The following is a 19,340-nucleotide window of genomic DNA, read 5'->3' on the forward strand; positions in this document are numbered from 1 at the left end:
GAGCTCCCTGGATAACAAAAGAGATAGAGATTAAGATAAGAAAGAAAATGTGTGCTTATGACAGGTGATAGATGGAAAATACAATTGTGAACCAGGCTGAATATAGAAGGTTCAGAGGGGAGGTGAAAAAGCAAGTGGAGAAGCAAAGGGGGAGTATGAAAAGAGACTGGCAGCTATCATGAAAGGGAATCCCAAAGTCTTCTGTAAGCATATAGAGAGTAAAAGGAGGAGTAGGATCAATCATGGACCAAAAAGGGGATTTACGCATGGAGTCAGGGGGCATGGCTGAGCTATTAAAGAAATACTTTGCATGTGTCGTTACCAAGGAAGAAGATGCTGCCCAGGTCGTGGTGAAAGAGGAGGCAATTCAGAAACTAGAAGGGTTCAAAATTTATAAGGATATTGGATGGGTTGAACATACTTTCGGCACAGGACCGGATAAGATGCATCCAAGGATACCGAGGGAAGTGAGTGTGGAAATTGTTGAGGCACTGGCCATAATTTTTCAGTCTTCCTTAGACTTGGGGGTGATGCCGGAGAACTGGAGAATTGCCAATGTCACAGCCTTGTTTAAAAAAGGGTGTAAGGATAAGCTCAGCAACTACAGACCAGTCAGTTTAACTTCGGTGATGGAGAAACTTTTAGAAACAATGTAGGGACAAAATTAATAGTCATCTGGACAAATGTGGATTAATTAAGGAAAGCTAACATGGATTTCTTAAGGGAAAATCATGTTTAACTAACTTGCTGGAGTTTTTTGAAGAGGTAACAGAGAGGTTTGATGAGGGCAATGCAATTGATGAAGTGTACATGGACTTCCAAAAACCATTCGATACAGTGCCACACAACAAACCTGTGAGCAAAATTATAGCTCATGGAATAAAAGGGACAGTAGCAATGTGGATATGGAATTAGCTGAATGACAGGAAACAGACAATAGTGGTTAATGGATGTTTTTTGGACTGGAAGAAGCTTTGTAGTAGAGTTTCCTAGGTGTCAGTGTTGGGACCCTTGCATTTCCTGATATATATTAATGATCTAGACCATGGTGTACAGGCACAATTTCAAAGTTTGTGGATGATATAAAACTTAGGAATCATTGTGAACTGTGAGGAGGATAGTGTCAAACTTCAAAAGGACATAGACAAGTTGGTGGAATGAGCTGAGAGGTAGCAGATGAAGTTCAATGTGGAGAAATGTGAAGTGATTCAGTTTGGTAGGAAGAACATGGAGAGATAATATAAAATAAGATGTACAACTCTAAAGTGGGTGCAGGGGCAGAGGGACCTGGGTGTATACGTGCATAAACCATTGAAGGTGGCAGGACAGATTGAGACAGCGGTTAATAAAGCAAATAGTAGCCTGGGCGTTATTAATGGGGCATAGAGTACAAGAGCAAGGAGGTTATGTTGAACCTGTATAAGTCACTAGTTCAGTATCAGCTGGAGTATTGCATCCAGTTCTGGGCACCGCACTTTAGGAAGGATATGAAGGCATTGGAGAGAGTGCAGAAAAGACAATGGTTCCAGAGATGAGGAAGTTCAGTTATGAAGATAGATTGGAGAAGTTAGGACTGTTCTCTTTGGAGAAAATAAGGCTGAGAGGAGCTTTGATAGAGGTATTCAAAATCATGAGGGGCCTGGACAGAGTAGATAGGTAGAACCTTACCAATCGTGAAAGGATTGAGAACGAGAGGGCACCGAGTTAAAATGATTTGCAAAAGAAGCAAACGTGATATGAGAGGGAACTTATTCACACGATGAGTGGTTAAGGTCTGTAATGCACCGCCTGAGTATGTTGTGGAGGCAGATTCTGTTGCATTCAAAAGGGAATTAAATTGTTATATGAAAATGAAAAATGTGCATGTTTACAGGGAGAAGGCGGGAGAATGTTACTGAGTGATTTGCTCATTTGGAGAGCTGGTGCAGACATAATGGACAGAATGGCCTCCTGCCATGTAACAATTCTGTGAAAAAACACCATCTCTTTGTTGGCATCAACTGTCCCTCGATTTGAGGATGACGTTTACTTGGGGTGGCAGGTTTCTGCCACGGGTCTTCATGTGACTGAACTGGCCGATTCTCGACCTGCAGGTCTTTGGGCACATGGGACAGGACGTCCCACGAGGTAGTGGGATCCGGAGTGCAGGATTTGCTTCCTTTCCTTCTCTGCCTTATCAGCAGGAGCTGTGACTCAAAGCATGATACGGCTCGATGGACAAGGTGTCACCATTTTGAACGATTGGTAACAAGCTCCTCCCAGTCATTAATATCAATGCTGCTGTGCTTCAAGGAGAGCTTCAGAGTGTCGTTGAAGTGTTTTCTTGGTCCTCCACTGAAATGTTGGCCACTTAGGAGGTGAGGAAACAGGACCTTGTGGGGGAGATGGTTTTTGGCCATCTGGACATGGTGTCCAATCCATTGAAATTGATTTCTCGAGTTTTGCTGAAATGCTTCAAGAAGGACACTGGCATTTGCTTGATGGTCCTTCCATTGAATCTGGAGGATGTGCCAGAGGCATTGCTGATGGAATTTCTCTGGCGCTGTTATGTGTCACTGATACAGAGCCAGGGTATCACTGCAGTGCAGGAGCATAGTGATGACAACTGCTCTGTACATTAAAACTTTTGGTGACTTGTGAAGGTCTTTGTTGTCAAACACTCGCTGCCGTAGTTTATAGAAAGCTGAGCTGGCGCAGCTGATCCAGTGTTAGATCTCCTCATCAACGGTGGCCTTTAGAGAGGTGGCTGCCAAGGATGGAAAGCGCTGAGCATTTTCCAGAGTGCTTCTTTCATCATATATGGGAGGTGAAATATCTGGCTGACCAAATGTGGGTTGATGTGAGTTTTGTTTTGGCAACATTCAAGGACAGGCCATACAGTCTCTTCTATGCAGAATTGAAGAGATCACAAATGGCTTGCAAATCTGCTGCAGGGTGGGCAGCAACACTGCAGTCATCCGCAAACTGTATGGTGGTCGGTTTAGTTTTGGCATGGAGGCAACTGAGGTTAAAGAGTTTTCTATCTATGTGGTACTTAGTACTCTCAGCAGATGGCAGTTGATCTTTGATGAGGTGACTGGCCACTGTCAGGTGGATTGTAAATAGTATGGGGACTATCACACAGCCTTGTTTGATTTGATAACATCAGATTTTGATAACATCTGTTTCACATCTCCCACTCATGACAGTTGCAGTTATTTCAATCATGAAACAGTTGCAGGATTGTGATGAAATTTTTTGGACATCCAAATATTTGGAGCACAATCCCCAGAGCTTTGCGATTTAGAGTCAAAAATGTTTTAGTCAGGTCAGTGAATACAATGAAGAGTTCCTAGTGGTAGTCTCAACATTTTTCTAGGATTAGTCTGTGGGTGGCCTGAGGGACTTGTGGAGCAGAAAAACCTGGGAGTTAAAGTGGTGTATCTGGCACCTACTGTAGTTGGCCTGTGATGGAGACAGTAATCTGAGAGGTTGTATTTTTATGTTGCAGTGAAGGAGAATTTTCACTGAAATAATTTTAGTATTTACGTTAGCCACGTTGTTGGGATGGAATTATTTCCTTTGGTAGAGGAATCCCAGAACCAGAGGGCACTTGTTAATAAAATCAGAAGGTACTTTTTCACTCAAAGGGAGTGGAAACCTGCAACATTCTCCTTCAATATTTGGGGGACAAATGAAGCTTTCCAGAGGCTCAAGGGGCTGAATGGCTTCTTACTGTGCCTGTGTAACAGGCTGGAAGGACTGAATGGCCAACATTATACCTTTTTTTTTCTTTATTCTTTCATGGGATATGGGCATCACTGGCAAGGCCAGTATTTGTTGCCCATCCCTAATTGCCCTTGAACTGAGCGGCTTGCTAGGCCATTTTGGGGGCGGCCAAGAGTTAATCACATTGCTGTGGATCTTGAGTCACATGTAGACCAGACCAGGTAAGGATGGCAGATTTCCTTCTCTAAAGAGACATTAGTGAACCAGATGAGTTTTTGCAACAAACAATGATAGTTTCACGGTCACCATTACTGAGTCTAGCTTTCAATTCCAGATTTATTAATTGAATTTAAATTCCACCAGCTGCTGTAGTGGGATTTGAACCTGTGTTCCCCAGACCATTAGCTAGGCCTCTGGATTTTTAGTCCAGTGACAATACCACCACACCACCATCCCTCCTGCTGCACTCCTGACTGCTCTCATTAGCTTTTTTTATGTCTTTGTCGATTGTGGATGTGAGCTGTCTCATTCTCTGGTGGTGTGTGTTACTGGACTGTTCTGAGTTGTGGCTGAGCTGCATAGAGAGGGAAAGAGTGAGGTTTCATAGCTGAACCTATGCTTAGTTAGGATACCAAACTGACCCTATACTTGGTGCTAGGGTTGCAGTATCTGGGGTTGTTGCTCTGCATTTAGGCAGCTGTTTGGGAGATGACACTGACAGGAATGAGGAACTGCAGTTTGTTAACTCAACACAGGTGCTCGTCTCTGGTTGGAAAGGAGAATGCTTCCATACAGACCCTAGATCACAATCCCGGATAAGTATCTGTATTCCTCTTCCCTTCTTCCTCCACACTCTCACAGCTTCTCTCTTCCTCCCTGCTCCTTGTCCCACCTTAGACTGAAGGCCTCATTTTCTGTCCTTTCTCCAATAGATGCCTGGGGTGAACCAAGGCTCAGACCTGGAACCTCCACTGTCCCAAATACAGCGGCGTGGAGGAGAGACCATGGCCAAGATTCAGGCCCATCTTCAGCAGATTCAGGCTCAGAGCTTTGTTGTACAAAAACAGGCCCAGCAACAGCAGTTCCAGAGGCTCAAGGTAAGACTTCCTGACAGATTGAAGGAATGCACTGGGCTCCTAGCTATGCATGTGACAGAATCCACTGCCAATGCATCTGAAGTACATTTACCAAGAGGTGCACTCACTGTTCTGGAGACGCCTTCAGCTGGTGAAAGAGTTCGCTTTACTTCCTGGCTTAATTAGGTAAAATAACTCGGAGTACCCTGCGTTTTCAGGAATAGTGATGTTCCTCTCAGCTAAATAAGTGTTAAATTTAGCCAATACATGGCAGAGACGTACTGTCTCAGGGTAAGAGCCTAAGGTTACAATTATCCTGTATCCTATAAAGAAACTTGAAGCACACAGTCTGGACAGGTGTACTGAAGGAGAGGTCACATTTGAATGTTCCTCCTGCATTGTGTATAAACACGCTGATCCGGCAGCTTGTGTTGGTGATGTTACAATAAATTGTGAATGTTTCTCTGGAGAAGTCATGCCCTGTGGGGACCTGTGCGAGTGCTGACATGGGGACCGTTGTAAGCAGCAATGCTAATTTGGGGAAGCAAGTGTATTACTGGCTGAAGGAGGATTCACAACCATTAAACTACCGAAGAAGTTTATGATTGATTTCAGTTCCTTTGTCAGAAACTCCCTGACGTGGAGGTGACACTTCTTGTCCCAGAGGGGTTTGGGATCCTTGCCTCAGAGAATTTCAGAGTCTATTGAAGAGAAATGCTTGGACTGCGACACTGTGTTTGAGTGTGTGCACGCCTGTGTGTATATTTGTGTGTGAGCCTGCATGAACATGTGATGTATTTGTGTTATTTAATGCAGATAGACTTTTTGGCATGCTGCAGCATTCATAAAAACATAGCTGGCAGGAAAAGGCAATCGGGTTCATCAAGCTTGCCCCACACTGCTGTAATGCTGAAACATTGTGATTGGACTGCCCTTGACCTTCAACCCATGAGCAGCAGTGCACTGGTTTCCTGAGAGGGGCAAACAATCAGGTTAAAAATCTGGACAATTCCCCTCTGAGTCCCTTGGGATTGAAACTTGCTCAGGAGATCACATTGACTGTGCTAATATTCCTGGATTTAAAAAAATATATTTTATCGCTAATTTGTATAATACTTGATCATACCCCCAGCTCTCATTGGCATGTATGCAGAATCAGCAGTCATTGTGCGAGCTGGCAAATTGTTCCATAGGCCCCTAAGAATGATTAAACTTCAAACCTGGTCCTATGCTCACCTAACGTATACTTGTGGCCCCTGGCCTTGCCCAGATTGAAATAATCTGTCAGTAGGAATGATGAAATAACTCTGAAGTCTATTTACCTCTGCAGAATCCAGTTATCTGGTTAGCTATAACAAAAACAAAATTACCTGGAAAAACTCAGCAGGTCTGACAGCATCGGCGGAGAAGAAAAGAGTAATTTGGTCATTTTGTTTTTGTTTTGGATTTCCAGCATCCGCAGTAGTTTTTTGTTTTTATCTGGTTAGCTATGATGTTTTAAGCCTCAAAGAGAGGGGTGCAAGTTTCTAAATGTGCTCTAAGCAGGGTTTTATACAAGGATAAAATGGTGTGTTTTGTTTTGTACTGAATAGTCCTGTTAATACAACCTCATGCGTTATTAGTGTGCTTTTCAGGTGGAAGATGCCTTGTCGTACCTGGACCAGGTTAAGATGCAATTTGGGAACAACCCGGCTGTTTACAATGAGTTCCTTGACATCATGAAGGAATTTAAATCACAAAGGTACGTAAACAGGCTGTGGGCACCACCACCTCAAACTGAGAGCAGTGTGAAAATGGCTATCTCACACTAGTAGAAGTTGCATTAGAAATACCTTCAGCTCGTCAGACTTTCACTTAAAGGCTCGGAATGCTGGGAGCCCATGGAACGTTTAGTAAATAAAGACTTGAATTTCTGTAGCGCCTTTCATGGCCACCAGACGTCTCAAAGCACTTGACAGCAAATGAAATACTTCTGAAATGTAGTCACTGTTGTAGGAAACATGACAGCCAATTTGCACTCAGCAAGATCCACCAAACAGCGATGTGTTAATGACCAAATAATCTGATTTTTGTGATGTTGATTGAGAGATAAATATTGGCCAGGACACTGGGGAGAACTGTCCTGTTCTTCAAAATAGTGCCATGGGATTTTCTACATCTGCCTGAAAGACAGCATCTCCAACACTGCAGCGCTCCCTCAGTTCTGCATCAGTCAGCCTTGATTTTTATGCTGGAGTGGGACTTGAACCTGAAACCTTGTGATTCAAAGGCAAGAATCTTACCGATTGAGCCACAGCAGATAGCTTTTTTTGTTGAATAAGGGTATCAGAGGTTACAAAATAAAGTTGGTGGTTGGAATTGAGTCATAGATCTAGAGTCATAGTTCCAGAATAGGCTCAAGGGGCTGAATGGCCTCCTATTCATCAGCATCCAGGTTCCTCAGTATCACAGCTTCATTTTTCTCTGAGTGCCAGGGAACCATACCATCAGGTCCACACCAGATCTCTAGATCAATTGATTTAGTCCCACTACTCTGCTTGATCCCCGTAATCCTGCAAATTTATTTCCTTCAAGTGCCCATCCAATTTCCTTTTGAAATCATTGATTGTTTCCACACCCAGCACCTTTAGAGCAGCGAGTAACAGGTTACTATCATTCGCAGCATAAAAAATTTCTTCCTCACGTTCCCCTTGCATCTCTTGCCCAAAATCTTAAATCTGCCCCCCCTCCCGGTGCTTGTACAATCAGCTAATGGGAAGAATTTTTCCTTGTCTATCATCTAAACATGTCACAAACTTGTGCACTTCTATCAGGTCAGGTTGCAAAACTGATTTATCAGCTGGATTTAAGCAAGGGGTTTGAGCTGTTGGTAGTGGGAGGGGTTTGTATTAAACAAGTCATGTTGTAACCTCCTTGATTGTGTTACTAAATATTTCTTGTTCCGGGTTTCAGCATCGATACGCCTGGTGTGATCGACAGGGTTTCGCGTCTCTTCCAGGGCCACCCTGACCTTATACTGGGGTTCAATGCTTTCCTGCCACCAGGTTACAGGATAGAAATCCAGAAGAACAAGGCAGTTAGTGTGCATGGACCCACGCCAGCTGAGACTCAGGTACATCAACAGAGCTGCAAGAGTGTGTGTGTTTGTGTGAGTGCGCACACCAGCGCAAGAGTGAGTGTGCTGTGCGTGAGAGTGTGTGTGTGTCGCGAGGGAGCGCATGCAAGAGGGTATGCACGCGCGCGTGTGAGAGAGCGCTTGTGTGTCTGTCTGTCTCTGTTCCCTGCTCCCTGCTGATGAAATAACCTAACGCTATTCCTTATCTAAAGTCACATTTGAAGGGCCTTTCATAGAGTCATTTACAGCACAGAAGGAGGCTATTTGGTCCATCAAGTCCATACCAGCTCTTTAGAGCAATCCAGGGATTTGGTTTGAAGTCTCATTCAAAGGGCTGCCTCACCTTCAGTGCAGCATTCCCTTGGCACTGACCCTCCGACAGCGGTACACCCACTCAGCACCGACCCTCTGACAGCGCCGTACCCACTCAGCACCGACCCTCTGACAGCGCCGCACCCCCTCAGCACCGCCCCTCTGTCAGCGCTGCACCCACTTAGCACTGACCCTCTGACAGCGCCGCACCCCCTCAGCACCGACCCTCTGACAGCGCCGCACCCCCTCAGCTCCGCCCCTCTGACAGCGCCGCACCCACTCAGCACCGACCCTCTGACAGCGCCGCACCCACTCAGCACCGACCCTCTGACAGCGCCGCACCCACTCAGCACCCATCCTCTTGACAGCGCCGCACCCCCTCAGCACCGACCCTCTGACAGCGCCGCACCCCCTCAGCACTGACCCTCTGACAGCGCCGCACCCCCTCAGCACCGCCCCTCTGACAGCGCCGCACCCACTCAGCACCGACCCTCTGACAGCGCCGCACCCACTCAGCACCGACCCTCTGACAGCGCCGCACCCACTCAGCACCCATCCTCTTGACAGCGCCGCACCCCCTCAGCACCGACCCTCTGACAGCGCCGCACCCCCTCAGCACCGACCCTCTGTCAGCGCTGCACCCACTCAGCACCGACCCTCTGACAGCGCCGCACCCACTCAGCACCGACCCTCTGACAGTGACGAACCTCCAACAGCGCCGCGCCCCCTCAGCGCCGGCCCTCCGACAGCACCGCGCCCCCATAGCGCCGGCCCTCTGACAGCGCTGCGCCCCCTCAGCGCCGAAGCTCCGACAGCGACCAACCTCCGACAGCGCCGCGCCCCCTCAGTGACGAACCTCCTACAGCGCAGCGCCCCCTCAGCCCCGACCCTCCTACAGTGCAGCGTCCCCTCCACCAACCCTCCTACTGCGCCGACCCTCTGACAGCGCCGCGCCCCCTAGCGCCAACCCTCCCACAGCGCAGCGCCCCCTAGCGCCGACTCTCCTACAGCGCAGCGCCCCCTAGCGCCAACCATCCTATAGCGCAGTGCCCCCTAGCGCCAACCCTCCTATAGCGCAGCGCCCCCTAGCGCCAACTCTCCTATAGCGCAGCGCCCCCTAGCGCCAACTCTCCTATAGCGCCGCGCCCTCAGCGCCAACTCTCCTATAGCGCAGCGCCCCCTAGCGCCAACTCTCCTACAGTGCAGCGCCCCCTAGCGCCAACCATCCTATAGCGCAGCGCCCCCTAGCGCCAACCCTCCTATAGCGCAGCGCCCCCTAGCGCCAACTATCCAACAGCGCAGCGCCCCCTAGTGCCAACCCTCCCACAGCGCAGCGCCCCCTAGCGCCAACCCTCCTACAGCGCAGCGCCCCCTAGCGCCAACCCTCCTACAGCGCAGCGCCCCCTAGCGCCAACCCTCCTATAGCGCAGCGCCCCCTCAGCGCCAACTCTCCTACAGCGCTGTGCCCCCCAGCGTCATCCCTCCTACAGCGCAGCGCCCCCTAGCACCAACCCTCCTATAGCGCAGCGCCCCCTCAACGCCAACTCTCCTACAGCGCAGCGCCCCCTAGCGCCAACCCTCCTATAGCGCAGCGCCCCCTCAGCGCCAACTCTCCTACAGCGCTGTGCCCCCCAGCGTCATCCCTCCTACAGCGCTGTGCCCCCTCAGCGTCATCCATCCTACAACGCTGTGCCCCCTCAGCCTCGACCCTCCGACAGCGCCAACCTTCCTACAGTGATGAACCTCTGACATCGCAGCGTCGCCTCAGCGCCAAACCTCCGACAGCGCAGCGCCCCCTCAGTGCCAACCCTCCTACAGCGCCGCGCCCCCTCAGCGCCGAAGCTCCGATAACGACAAACCTCCTCAGCCCCAACCCTCCGACAGCGCCAACACTCCTACAGCGCCGTGCCCCCTCAGCGCCAACCCTCCGACAGCGCCAACACTCCTACAGCGCTGTGCCCCCTCAGCGCCAACCCTCCGACAGCGCTGTGCCCCCTCAGCGCCAACCCTCCTACAGTGCCGTGCCCCCTCAGCACCAACCCTCCTACAGTGCCATGCCCCCTCAGCGCCAACCCTCCTACAGCGCCGCGCCCCCTCAGCGCCGGCCCTCCGACAGCGCAGCGCCTCCTCAGCCCCAACCCTCCGACAGCGCCAACACTCCTACAGCGCTGTGCCCCCTCAACGCCAACCCTCCTACAGCGCAGGGCCCTCTCAGCCCCGACCCTCCTACAGTGCAGCGCCCCCTCCACCAACCCTCCTACAGTGCAGCGCCCCCTCAGCGCCGACCCTCTGACAGCGCTGCGTCCCCTAATGCCAACCATCCTTCAGCGCAGCGCCCCCTCAGCGCCAATCCTCCTATAGCGCAGCGCCCCCTCAGCACCAACTCTCCGACAGCGCTGCGCCCCCTCAGCGCCGACCCTCTGACAGCGCCACGCCCCCTAACGCCAACCCTCCTTCAGTGCAGCGCCCCCTCAGCGCCAACCCTCCTGTAGCGCAGCGCCCCCTCAGCGCCAACTCTCCGACAGCGCCGCGCCCCCTCAGCGCCGACCCTCTGACAGCGCCGCGCCCCCTAACGCCAACCCTCCTTCAGCGCAGCGCCCCCTCAGCGCCAGCCCTCCTATAGCGCAGCGCCCCCTCAGCGCCAACTCTCCGACAGCGCCGTGCCCCCTCAGCGCCAACCCTCCGACAGCACCGTGCCTCCTCAGCGCCAACCCTCCTACAGTGACGAACCTCTGACATTGCAGCGCCCCCTCAGCGCCAAACCTCCGACAGCGCTGCGTCCCCTCAGTGCCAACCCTCCTACAGCGCCGCGCCCCCTCGGCGCCGGCCCTCCGACAATGCAGGTTTAATTGCCACCAGTGTCAGTCTGTGGGTGTAATTGTCCCCTGTGGTCAGTCTGATGGTTTGATGATTTGATTCCCCCCAGGCTCAGTCTGCCTGCTCTCTCTCTCTCTCTCTCTCTTTCTCTCTCTCTCTCTCTCTCTCTGTGACAGGTGCTGTCTGAAGCAGCCCACGAACACGCTGCTGCCACTCCCCCTAATGCCACCGCTGGTACCGTCACTCCGGTTACCCGTTCTGATCCCGCTCCATCCCAGAGCCCCCTGGTGGTTCACAAGGATGAGCGTGCGGAACGCCGCCCGATCCGAGAGGAACTGACTCCGCGACTGCTCGATCACCATGATGACATTGCATCTAATGACCCGCATCCTGTGGAGTTCGACAATGCAATAAGTTATGTGAATAAAATCAAAAACCGATACTTGGAACGCCCTGAAGTTTACAAATCCTTCCTGGAGATTCTGCACACTTATCAGGTAAAAATCAAATAAACTGATTTCATGTCTATCTGATTCCTCCATAACTATAACAGCTTGTATTTATATGTAAAGTAATAAAATGTTGCAAAGGGACTTCACAGAGCGATTATTAAACAAAAGTGAACACTCAGCCTCATAAGGAGATATTAGGACAGGTGACCAAAAGCTTACTCAAAGAGATCTCTTTTAAGCAGCATCTTAAAGGAGGAGAGGCAGAGAGGTTTAGGGTGGGAAATCCAGAGCTTAGGGCCCAGGCAGCTGAAGACACAGCCACCAACCGTGGAGTTATTGAAATTGGGGATGCGCGTTGTCACGACTCACTGGGGATAGTGCGCTGTAATATCAAGTCCCACTGTTCCCTGAGCCGTGACAAATGTGAAAAGTTTGACTAAACCACCAGATTGCCTCAATTCTACCTAACTGTTTAATTTAGGTTAACAGAATATGAACACCAGGTTTGTAAACTTAATAAGTAAATAACTGTTTATTGAACAAACTGTCATTAACCAGTGGCAAAAGAAAGAAATATGAACTGCTAACTTTTAACACTAATTTCTAACACACACACACACACACACACACATGCAAGACATACAAAACCTGGATTTTTAAGGGTGGGATAAAACAGTTCAGTAACACCAATTCAGAGTACAGGATTTGATGGGTTGATTTTGATCGATGTCTTCCAAATTCCTTTCAGTTCTTGTTAATGACATGAGGTGGTCTTCCAGCACTTTCAGTATTTAGTTCACAGATTGAGAACTTGCTTTTCAATGTCTCCAACAGTGGTTTTTCCATTTTCCTTTTTACAGCGGTTTCCTCAGAGAGAGAGAGAACAGGTTATAGAGATATGAGGAGAAAAGCCAGCTAGCTATTATTGTGGAATTACTGGAATCTTCCACATACAGGAGAAAGAGGTTTTTGGTCTTGTTCTTTTCAGGCTAGGAGCTATTCTGCTGCCCTGCTCTTCACACGAACCCTGTTCAGGAGCCAGTTAAAATGCTGTTGTCAGGTAGCTCCCTTGGTACAGGACTCCTTTCCGGCACCATCCTGTCTTTCATGGCACCCTCCGTTTCAGGACTGCAACATTGTATATGCCTCTCGCCCTGTTCCAGTGGACATGTCTTTCAATCTTTAGCCATTGTAATTCTAATCCACAGTCCAACAGAAAATAAAAAGATATGCCCTTTACAGCGTGGCCAGATTTGGGGCAGAGACCTCAAATGATTGTAGGGCTAAATGGGGTTACAGAAATAAGGAGATGGTAAGGCAATGGAGGGATTTGCCAATGACACGAAAATAGTAGGATGTGTAGAGGAGACAAAGAGGCTATAAAGGGATATAGATAGGTTAAGTGAGTGGGCAAAGATCTGGAAAATGGAGTACAATGTGGACAAATGTGAAATTCATTTTGGCAGGAAGAATAAAAAAAGCATATTATCAAAATGGTGAGAGATTGCAGAGCTCTGAGATCCAGAGGAATCTAGGAGTCCTAGTGCATGAACCGTCAAAGGCTAGTATGCACGTATCGCAGGTAATTAGGAAAGCTAATAGAATGTTATTTATTGTGAGGAGAATTGATTACAAAAGTAGGGTCATTGTGCTTCAGTTGTAGAGGGCATTGGTAAGATGACATCTGGAGTACTGTGTACAGTGCTGGTGTTCTTATTTAAGGAAAGAAATAAATGTGTTGGGAACAGTTCAGAAAGATTTATTAAACTAATACCTGGAATGGGCAGGTTGTCTTATGAGGAAAGGTTGGACAGGCTAGGCTTATATCCGCTGGAGTTTAAAAGAGTAAGAGGCAACTTGACTGAAACACATCAGGTCCTGAGGGGTCTTGACAGGGTGGATGTGGAGAGGATGTTTCCTCTTGTGGGAAAATCTAGGATTAGGGGTCACTGTTTAAAAATAAGGGGTCGCCCATTTAGGATGGAGATGCAAATTTTTTCTTATCTCAGGGTAGAGAGTCTTTGGAACTCTCTTCCTCAAAAGGCAGTGGAAGCAGAGTCTTTGAATATTTTTAAGGCAGAGGTGGATAGATTCTTGATAAGCAAGGGGTGAAAGGTTATCGAGGTAGGTGGGAATGTGAAGTTGAGGTTACAATCAGATCAGCCATGACCTTATTAAATGGTGGTGCAGGCTCGAGGGGCCGAGTGGCCTCCTCCTCCTAATTCGTATGTTTGTATAATTCAAATAAGAGATGGTAATTTAAAAGTTGGAATGTTGCTGAATCGAGAGTCAATATAGGTCAGCAAGCACAACGATGATGGGCGAATAGGACTTAGAATACCGCAGCAGAATTTTGGATGAGTTTAAGTTTATTTGAGGAGGCAAATGAGCTTGTACCCTGGAGCACTTCCAGAGACATTTAGACATTGCTGACAAGAGCAGAACTACAGGGAGTGCTGTCCTTGCTATTGTAACTGTGTTAGGTCATATAGTTATGAGCTTTTCCTGTTTATCTTACCTTCCCCCATCCGACTCTTCTAATTCCCCCTTTCTTCCTCTGCTCCCCACCACCCCCTCCCTCTCCCCTCAACCCACCCCCACTCCCCATCTCCCATCTCCCCTCCTCCGCCCCCCTCCCCTCTGCCCTCTGCCCCCCTCTAATCACCACCACCCACCCCCCCATCCCGCCAACTTCCCCTTTCCCACCCACTCAAAGGGCTGTTGCTACAAATGGCGTTTGGAATCAACTTGGTGTCATGAGAGTCTGAGTTCTGGTGCATGTTTTTCTGGACAGATTCCTGTTCAATGCTCTGCTCTGCTCTACTCACTGTTTTTCAATCTGAGCATATGTTGCAAGAAAGCCTGTTTAGCATCTGTAAACCTAGATATTGCACGTCTGAAAAAAAAAACAATTTTTTGCCTCATATTCTCCAAAGGAAAAGTAATCACAATCTTGTATTTCTCGAACATTTGTTAACCGAAAACCTGGCATAACATTGCCACTGAAGTAAGATTTCATGCAGTTTTAAATGTCACTAAGTGATGTGTTCAAAATTTCCACTGGTATTTGTTTTAATAAAGCTGCCAACTTTTCTGTGGGCGAGCTTATTCTTCAATTTTGAGTTTTTATTGAATGGTCTACAAAGCTGTGAAGACTCTGGAATCTGGTTGTGATCCTAGCTCAGACGCAGGGGCTGAGGTGAGCACTTGAACTAGACATCAACTCCCAGCATCTTTGGTGGTAATTGCTGTGTGTTTGATCTCTGCCTTCACTTGGCCACCCCGGTTTAAATAGTTAAACGCAGTGAGTATAGGATGACTGAACCGAGCTTCAGGGAACATTAGCCTACTTAATGAAGCCCCCTGTGGGGCTCAGATTGGACCAGGCTGCACACTCTTCTCCGAGCAAAGGGAAGACTGAAGGGCAACCTGATTGAGGTCTTTAAAATTATGAAAAGGTTTGATTGGATAGACACAGTGAAGATTATGGTGGAATCCAGAACTAGGGATCAAAAATATAAGAAAGACACTAATAAATCCAATAGGGAATTCAGGAGAAACTCCTTTACTCAAAGTGGTGAGAGTGTGGAACTCGCTCCCATAGGGAGTTGTTGAGCTGAATCGTATCAATAATGTGGATATGTGGATACATACAAGGTGAAGCTGGATAGACACATGAAGGAGAAAGGATATTGAGGATCTGTTGATGTGATTAAATGGAGATGAGGGTGGGAGGAGATTCATGTGGAGCATAAACACCATGGACTAGTTGGACTGAATGGCCTGTTTGTGTTGTCTATTCTGTGGAATGCAGAAAGCTCTGATGGTGCAGAGAATGGAATGTCTCAGAATGGAGAAGGATGTGCTTCTAGTATCAGTGGAGATTTACTTTGCAGGTAACCAGTTCCCTCATGCTGTGTCTTCTGTCTTGTTAGAAGGAGCAGCTGATAGTGAAGGATACCAAGGGGAAGCCTTACTGCAGCATGACCGAGGATGAAGTCTTTGCGAAAGTTGCCAACCTATTCAGAGGCCAGGAGGATTTGCTGACTGAGTTTGGCCAGTTTCTCCCAGACGCCAAGCGATCTTTGGTATGTAACAAACTGGTGCTGGTGAATTAGACAGAAATGGTGGAGTTACCAACCCTCCAGGATTGCCCTGGAGGCTCCAGGAATTGAATATTAAGTGAAGAATTGGCAACCATACCTAAATTTATTGTACTCATGAGAAGCTGTTATTTGAAATTGAGGTCCTTTTCTCCGAACTGTCACGATGATGCAGCGTGTTAGCTGTCAATTTGTGGTGCAGTTCAGTGGAGGTGAGTTTTTTTGATGAGGCAGGAGATTTCCTGCTTGTTATGCCTGACTGCCCCACAGTTTATTCCTGTGGACTTCTCCATCTTGTTGATAGAGATTTAAAATAATCATACAAAGCAAGTCAGAATGTTTATATAGCAAATCATCTTGTTGGTCTGGCTCGGCTGCTGTCTCTGCAGCTTCTGGTCTAAAGGTTGACAGCAGGAATCCTGCTCCAGATGTTTGAGCACATAACCCAGGCTGAGCATCCAGCGCAGGACCATGGGAGTGCTGCATTGTTGTCAATGCATCCTGCAAATGAAATAATTAAACCCAGGCCCCATCTGCATATTCAAAGATAGAGATTACAGGTAGGGTAACATAGTGGTCTCATTACTGGATTAATAATCCAGAGGCCCAGAGTTCAAATCCACCTGGCAACTGGGGAATTTAAATTCAATTACTTAAATAAATCTGGAATAAAAACTTATTACTAATGGTAATCATGAAACTAATGGATTATTGTAAAAATCCATCTGGTTCATTAATGTCCTTTAGGGAAGAAAATCTACCGTCCTTACTCCGGATCGACAGTAATGTGGTTGACTCTTAACTGTTCTCTGAAATGGCCTCGCAAGCTGCTCAGTTGTATCCAAAAAGGCACCTCACTGTCAGCTTCTCAGGGACACATAGGGACAGGCATTAAATGCCGGCCTTGCCAGTGATGCTCGCATCCCATGAATGAATGTAAAGACTGATGCAATCCCCCCAAAAAGAGTCAGGCTGTGAATGACTGCATTGAAAGAGTGGAGTTCACAGGGAAGAGAGTGATTTGTTTGTTATATATCTAGCCTCTATTACAGAGTCGCAGTCTGTATACATTACTGAGGATTAAAGTTTCCCATTTGATTTTCAGTTCACTGGAAATGCAGCATCTGAAAAGGACGAGAGTAAAACGGTCGATGAGGACGAGGGATCGAAACACAGTCAAAGCAAGAAACGTTTGAGGCCAGCGCTCCTGCCCCAGGTGCCGCCTCCTCTCAAGGTAAATGCGCACACTCTAACTGCTGCATGCATTGAAAAAGTATTTTCGTCAACCATGTGACAGATGCCCAGCTTGTTGTTTGCATAGTGATGACACAGTTAGAGGAGTCCAGAACTCACCTGTAATTTGTTTAAATTTTGTGCTTATCAAGCTGAGGGCTGTTAGTTGCAGCATCAGATCAAATACTCTGAGGACATGTACAGCGCAGGGTTAGATACAGAGTAAAGCTCCCTCTACACTGTCCCCATCAAACACTCCCAGGACAGGTACAGCACAGGGTTAGATAACAGAGTAAAGCTCCCTCTACACTATCCCCATCAAACACTCCCAGGACAGGTACAGCACAGGGTTAGATACAGAGTAAAGCTCCCTCTACACCATCCCCATCAAACACTCCCAGGACAGGTACAGCACAGGGTTGGATACAGAGGAAATCTCCCTCTACACTATCCCCATCAAACACTCCCAGGGCAGGTACAGCACGGGGTTAGATACAGAGTAAATCTCCCTCTACACTGTCCCCACCAAACACTCGCAGGGCAGGTACAGCACGGGGTTAGATACAGAGTAAATCTCCCTCTACACTGTCCCCACCAAACACTCGCAGGGCAGGTACAGCACGGGGTTAGATACAGAGTAAAGCTCCCTCTACACTGTCCCCATCAAACACTCCCAGGACAGGTACAGCATGGGGTTAGATACAGAGTAAAGCTCCCTCTACACTGTCCCCATCAAACTCTCCCAGGGCAGCTACAGCATGGGGTTAGATAAAGATTTGTTTGAATGGAAGATAAGTATGTCCAGGTTTTTAACTACCTAAGGGTGGGGTAACCTGCCTCCTTCATGAAATTGGTTCAGTAAGTGTGTTACCAAATAATTATACTGAATTGTTTAGGTAGCTTTATTTAATTTACCCCGCTTACTGAGTGAGGTGCTCCAGAGGCTGATTGTAACTTTTCACATATCAGGTCCATAAGGCTCTTCCAGATTTTGATCGCTCTCTGATTGATCAGCCAGTGTGAATGCTTGAACACATGGCAATAATCGCTTTGGTGTTGCAGCCCTCACTGACTGCTGTGCTTATCTTTTAACCACAGCTCTGTCTGTCTTTATTTAAATGTTTTTCAGAAAAAGCTGAAGTTGTCAAGTGTGAAGGACCGGTCATTGGCCTCCGCAGGCAAGCACGGCACCCTGCGAGAATTCAGCTTCTTCGACAGAGTGAGTTAGCTGATGGCACGGGAGTATTGGCTACTTTATCCTCAAACATCATCCTAAATTTGTACAATAAATTTGTGTAGCAAGAGAGAGACGGTGGGGGGTGTATATGTGCACAAATCTTCGAAGGAGGCAGGAGATATTGATCCAGTTAGGCTTCATTAATTGTAGAATATAGTACAAAAGTAAGGAAGTTATGCTAAACCTTTGTAGATCATTGTTTAGGCCCCAGCTGGAGTAATGTGTCCACCTGTGGGCACCACACTTAGAAAAGATGTCAAGGCCTTGGATAGGGTGCAGGGGAGATTTATGAGAATATTCCCAGGGATGAGGGACTTCAGATATGTGGTGATTCTGGAGAAGCCAGGATTGTTCTCCTTCGAGCAGAGGAAGTTAAAAGGGGATTTATTACAGATGTTCATAGCTTTGATAGAGTATACATGGAGAAACTGTTTCCACTGGCAGGACAGTTGGTAACAGATTAGAGGTAATTAACAAAAGTACCAGAAAGGGAGGTGGGGAGAATTTTTTTTTGTGCAGCAAGTTGTTCTGAGCTGGAATGCACTGCCTGAAAGGGAGGTGTATGCATTGTTGTATGATGCTGAGTGCGCCTGCATGCCATTGTAATTAAAGGTGCTTGGCGGAGCAAGGGTTAATGTGGGACTGGAGAATAGCACCACCCACAGTATGATGTATAGAGTCATTTGGTAATGGACTGAGAGAACAGTCTTGAGCAGGCTTCTTCAACCTTTTCGCTTGGCGGGGGCACATTTGCATACTTTTCTCTCTCAAGGGGCTGATGAGCAAATTTCGGAAAGATAAGGTTTGGCACAGCCACACACTTGGTCTCTTGCACTCCACCCCTGCCCCTACACATTAAATGGAATTTCAAAAAAAATTTTGGGCTTTAAGGAAAGAAACAATTGCTGAGCAAAAGTACAAAAATATCATAGCAGTAAATTGTTAAATTAAAAAAAAGTAATTAATAAAAATGACCAGAGTGTGAGAGGGTCAGTGTGTGTGTGTGTACAGCTCACTCCTGGCCTTGGGGCTCACACACACACACCCTCACCCACTGTGAGCGGGTGTGTGTGTTGGTGTGTGGTGGCGAGAGTGAGTGAGAAACTTGAAACTGGACGCAAGGCAGACTTGCACTCCCTGACAGCCCACACACTCAGTCTCTGGCAATCCTCCTCCCAACCCCCCCACACACACAGTCTCTCGCACCCCCGTCCTCACCGCCCTCACATTTGGTCAGTCTCCCATTCTCTCTCCACACCCCACCTACCCCATCTACAGTCTCTTGCA

The 19,340-nt window shown here is 47.8% G+C and overlaps 1 protein-coding gene across 2 annotated transcripts in view; it reads left to right on the plus strand.

The window, feature by feature from the left end:
* Window positions 1–211: 211 nt before the first annotated feature.
* sin3b (SIN3 transcription regulator family member B) overlaps window positions 212–19,340 on the plus strand; it is a 41,292-nt gene continuing 22,163 nt past the window's right edge. The window contains exons 1-8 of one of the 2 annotated variants that reach the window (XM_078537227.1): window positions 212–467; window positions 4,641–4,805; window positions 6,407–6,525; window positions 7,737–7,896; window positions 11,205–11,525; window positions 15,416–15,568; window positions 16,689–16,817; window positions 17,946–18,035. In XM_078537227.1, coding sequence (XP_078393353.1) covers window positions 243–467; window positions 4,641–4,805; window positions 6,407–6,525; window positions 7,737–7,896; window positions 11,205–11,525; window positions 15,416–15,568; window positions 16,689–16,817; window positions 17,946–18,035 — 1,362 coding nt within the window. In that variant the 5' untranslated portion in view covers window positions 212–242. The remainder of the gene's footprint in view (window positions 468–4,640; window positions 4,806–6,406; window positions 6,526–7,736; window positions 7,897–11,204; window positions 11,526–15,415; window positions 15,569–16,688; window positions 16,818–17,945; window positions 18,036–19,340) is intronic. The other variant, XM_078537228.1, reaches the window with a different exon arrangement.

The sequence above is a fragment of the Cetorhinus maximus genome, unplaced genomic scaffold (genome assembly GCF_964194155.1).
Source record: "Cetorhinus maximus unplaced genomic scaffold, sCetMax3.hap1.1 HAP1_SCAFFOLD_2070, whole genome shotgun sequence".
Taxonomy (NCBI): Eukaryota; Metazoa; Chordata; class Chondrichthyes; order Lamniformes; family Cetorhinidae; genus Cetorhinus; species Cetorhinus maximus.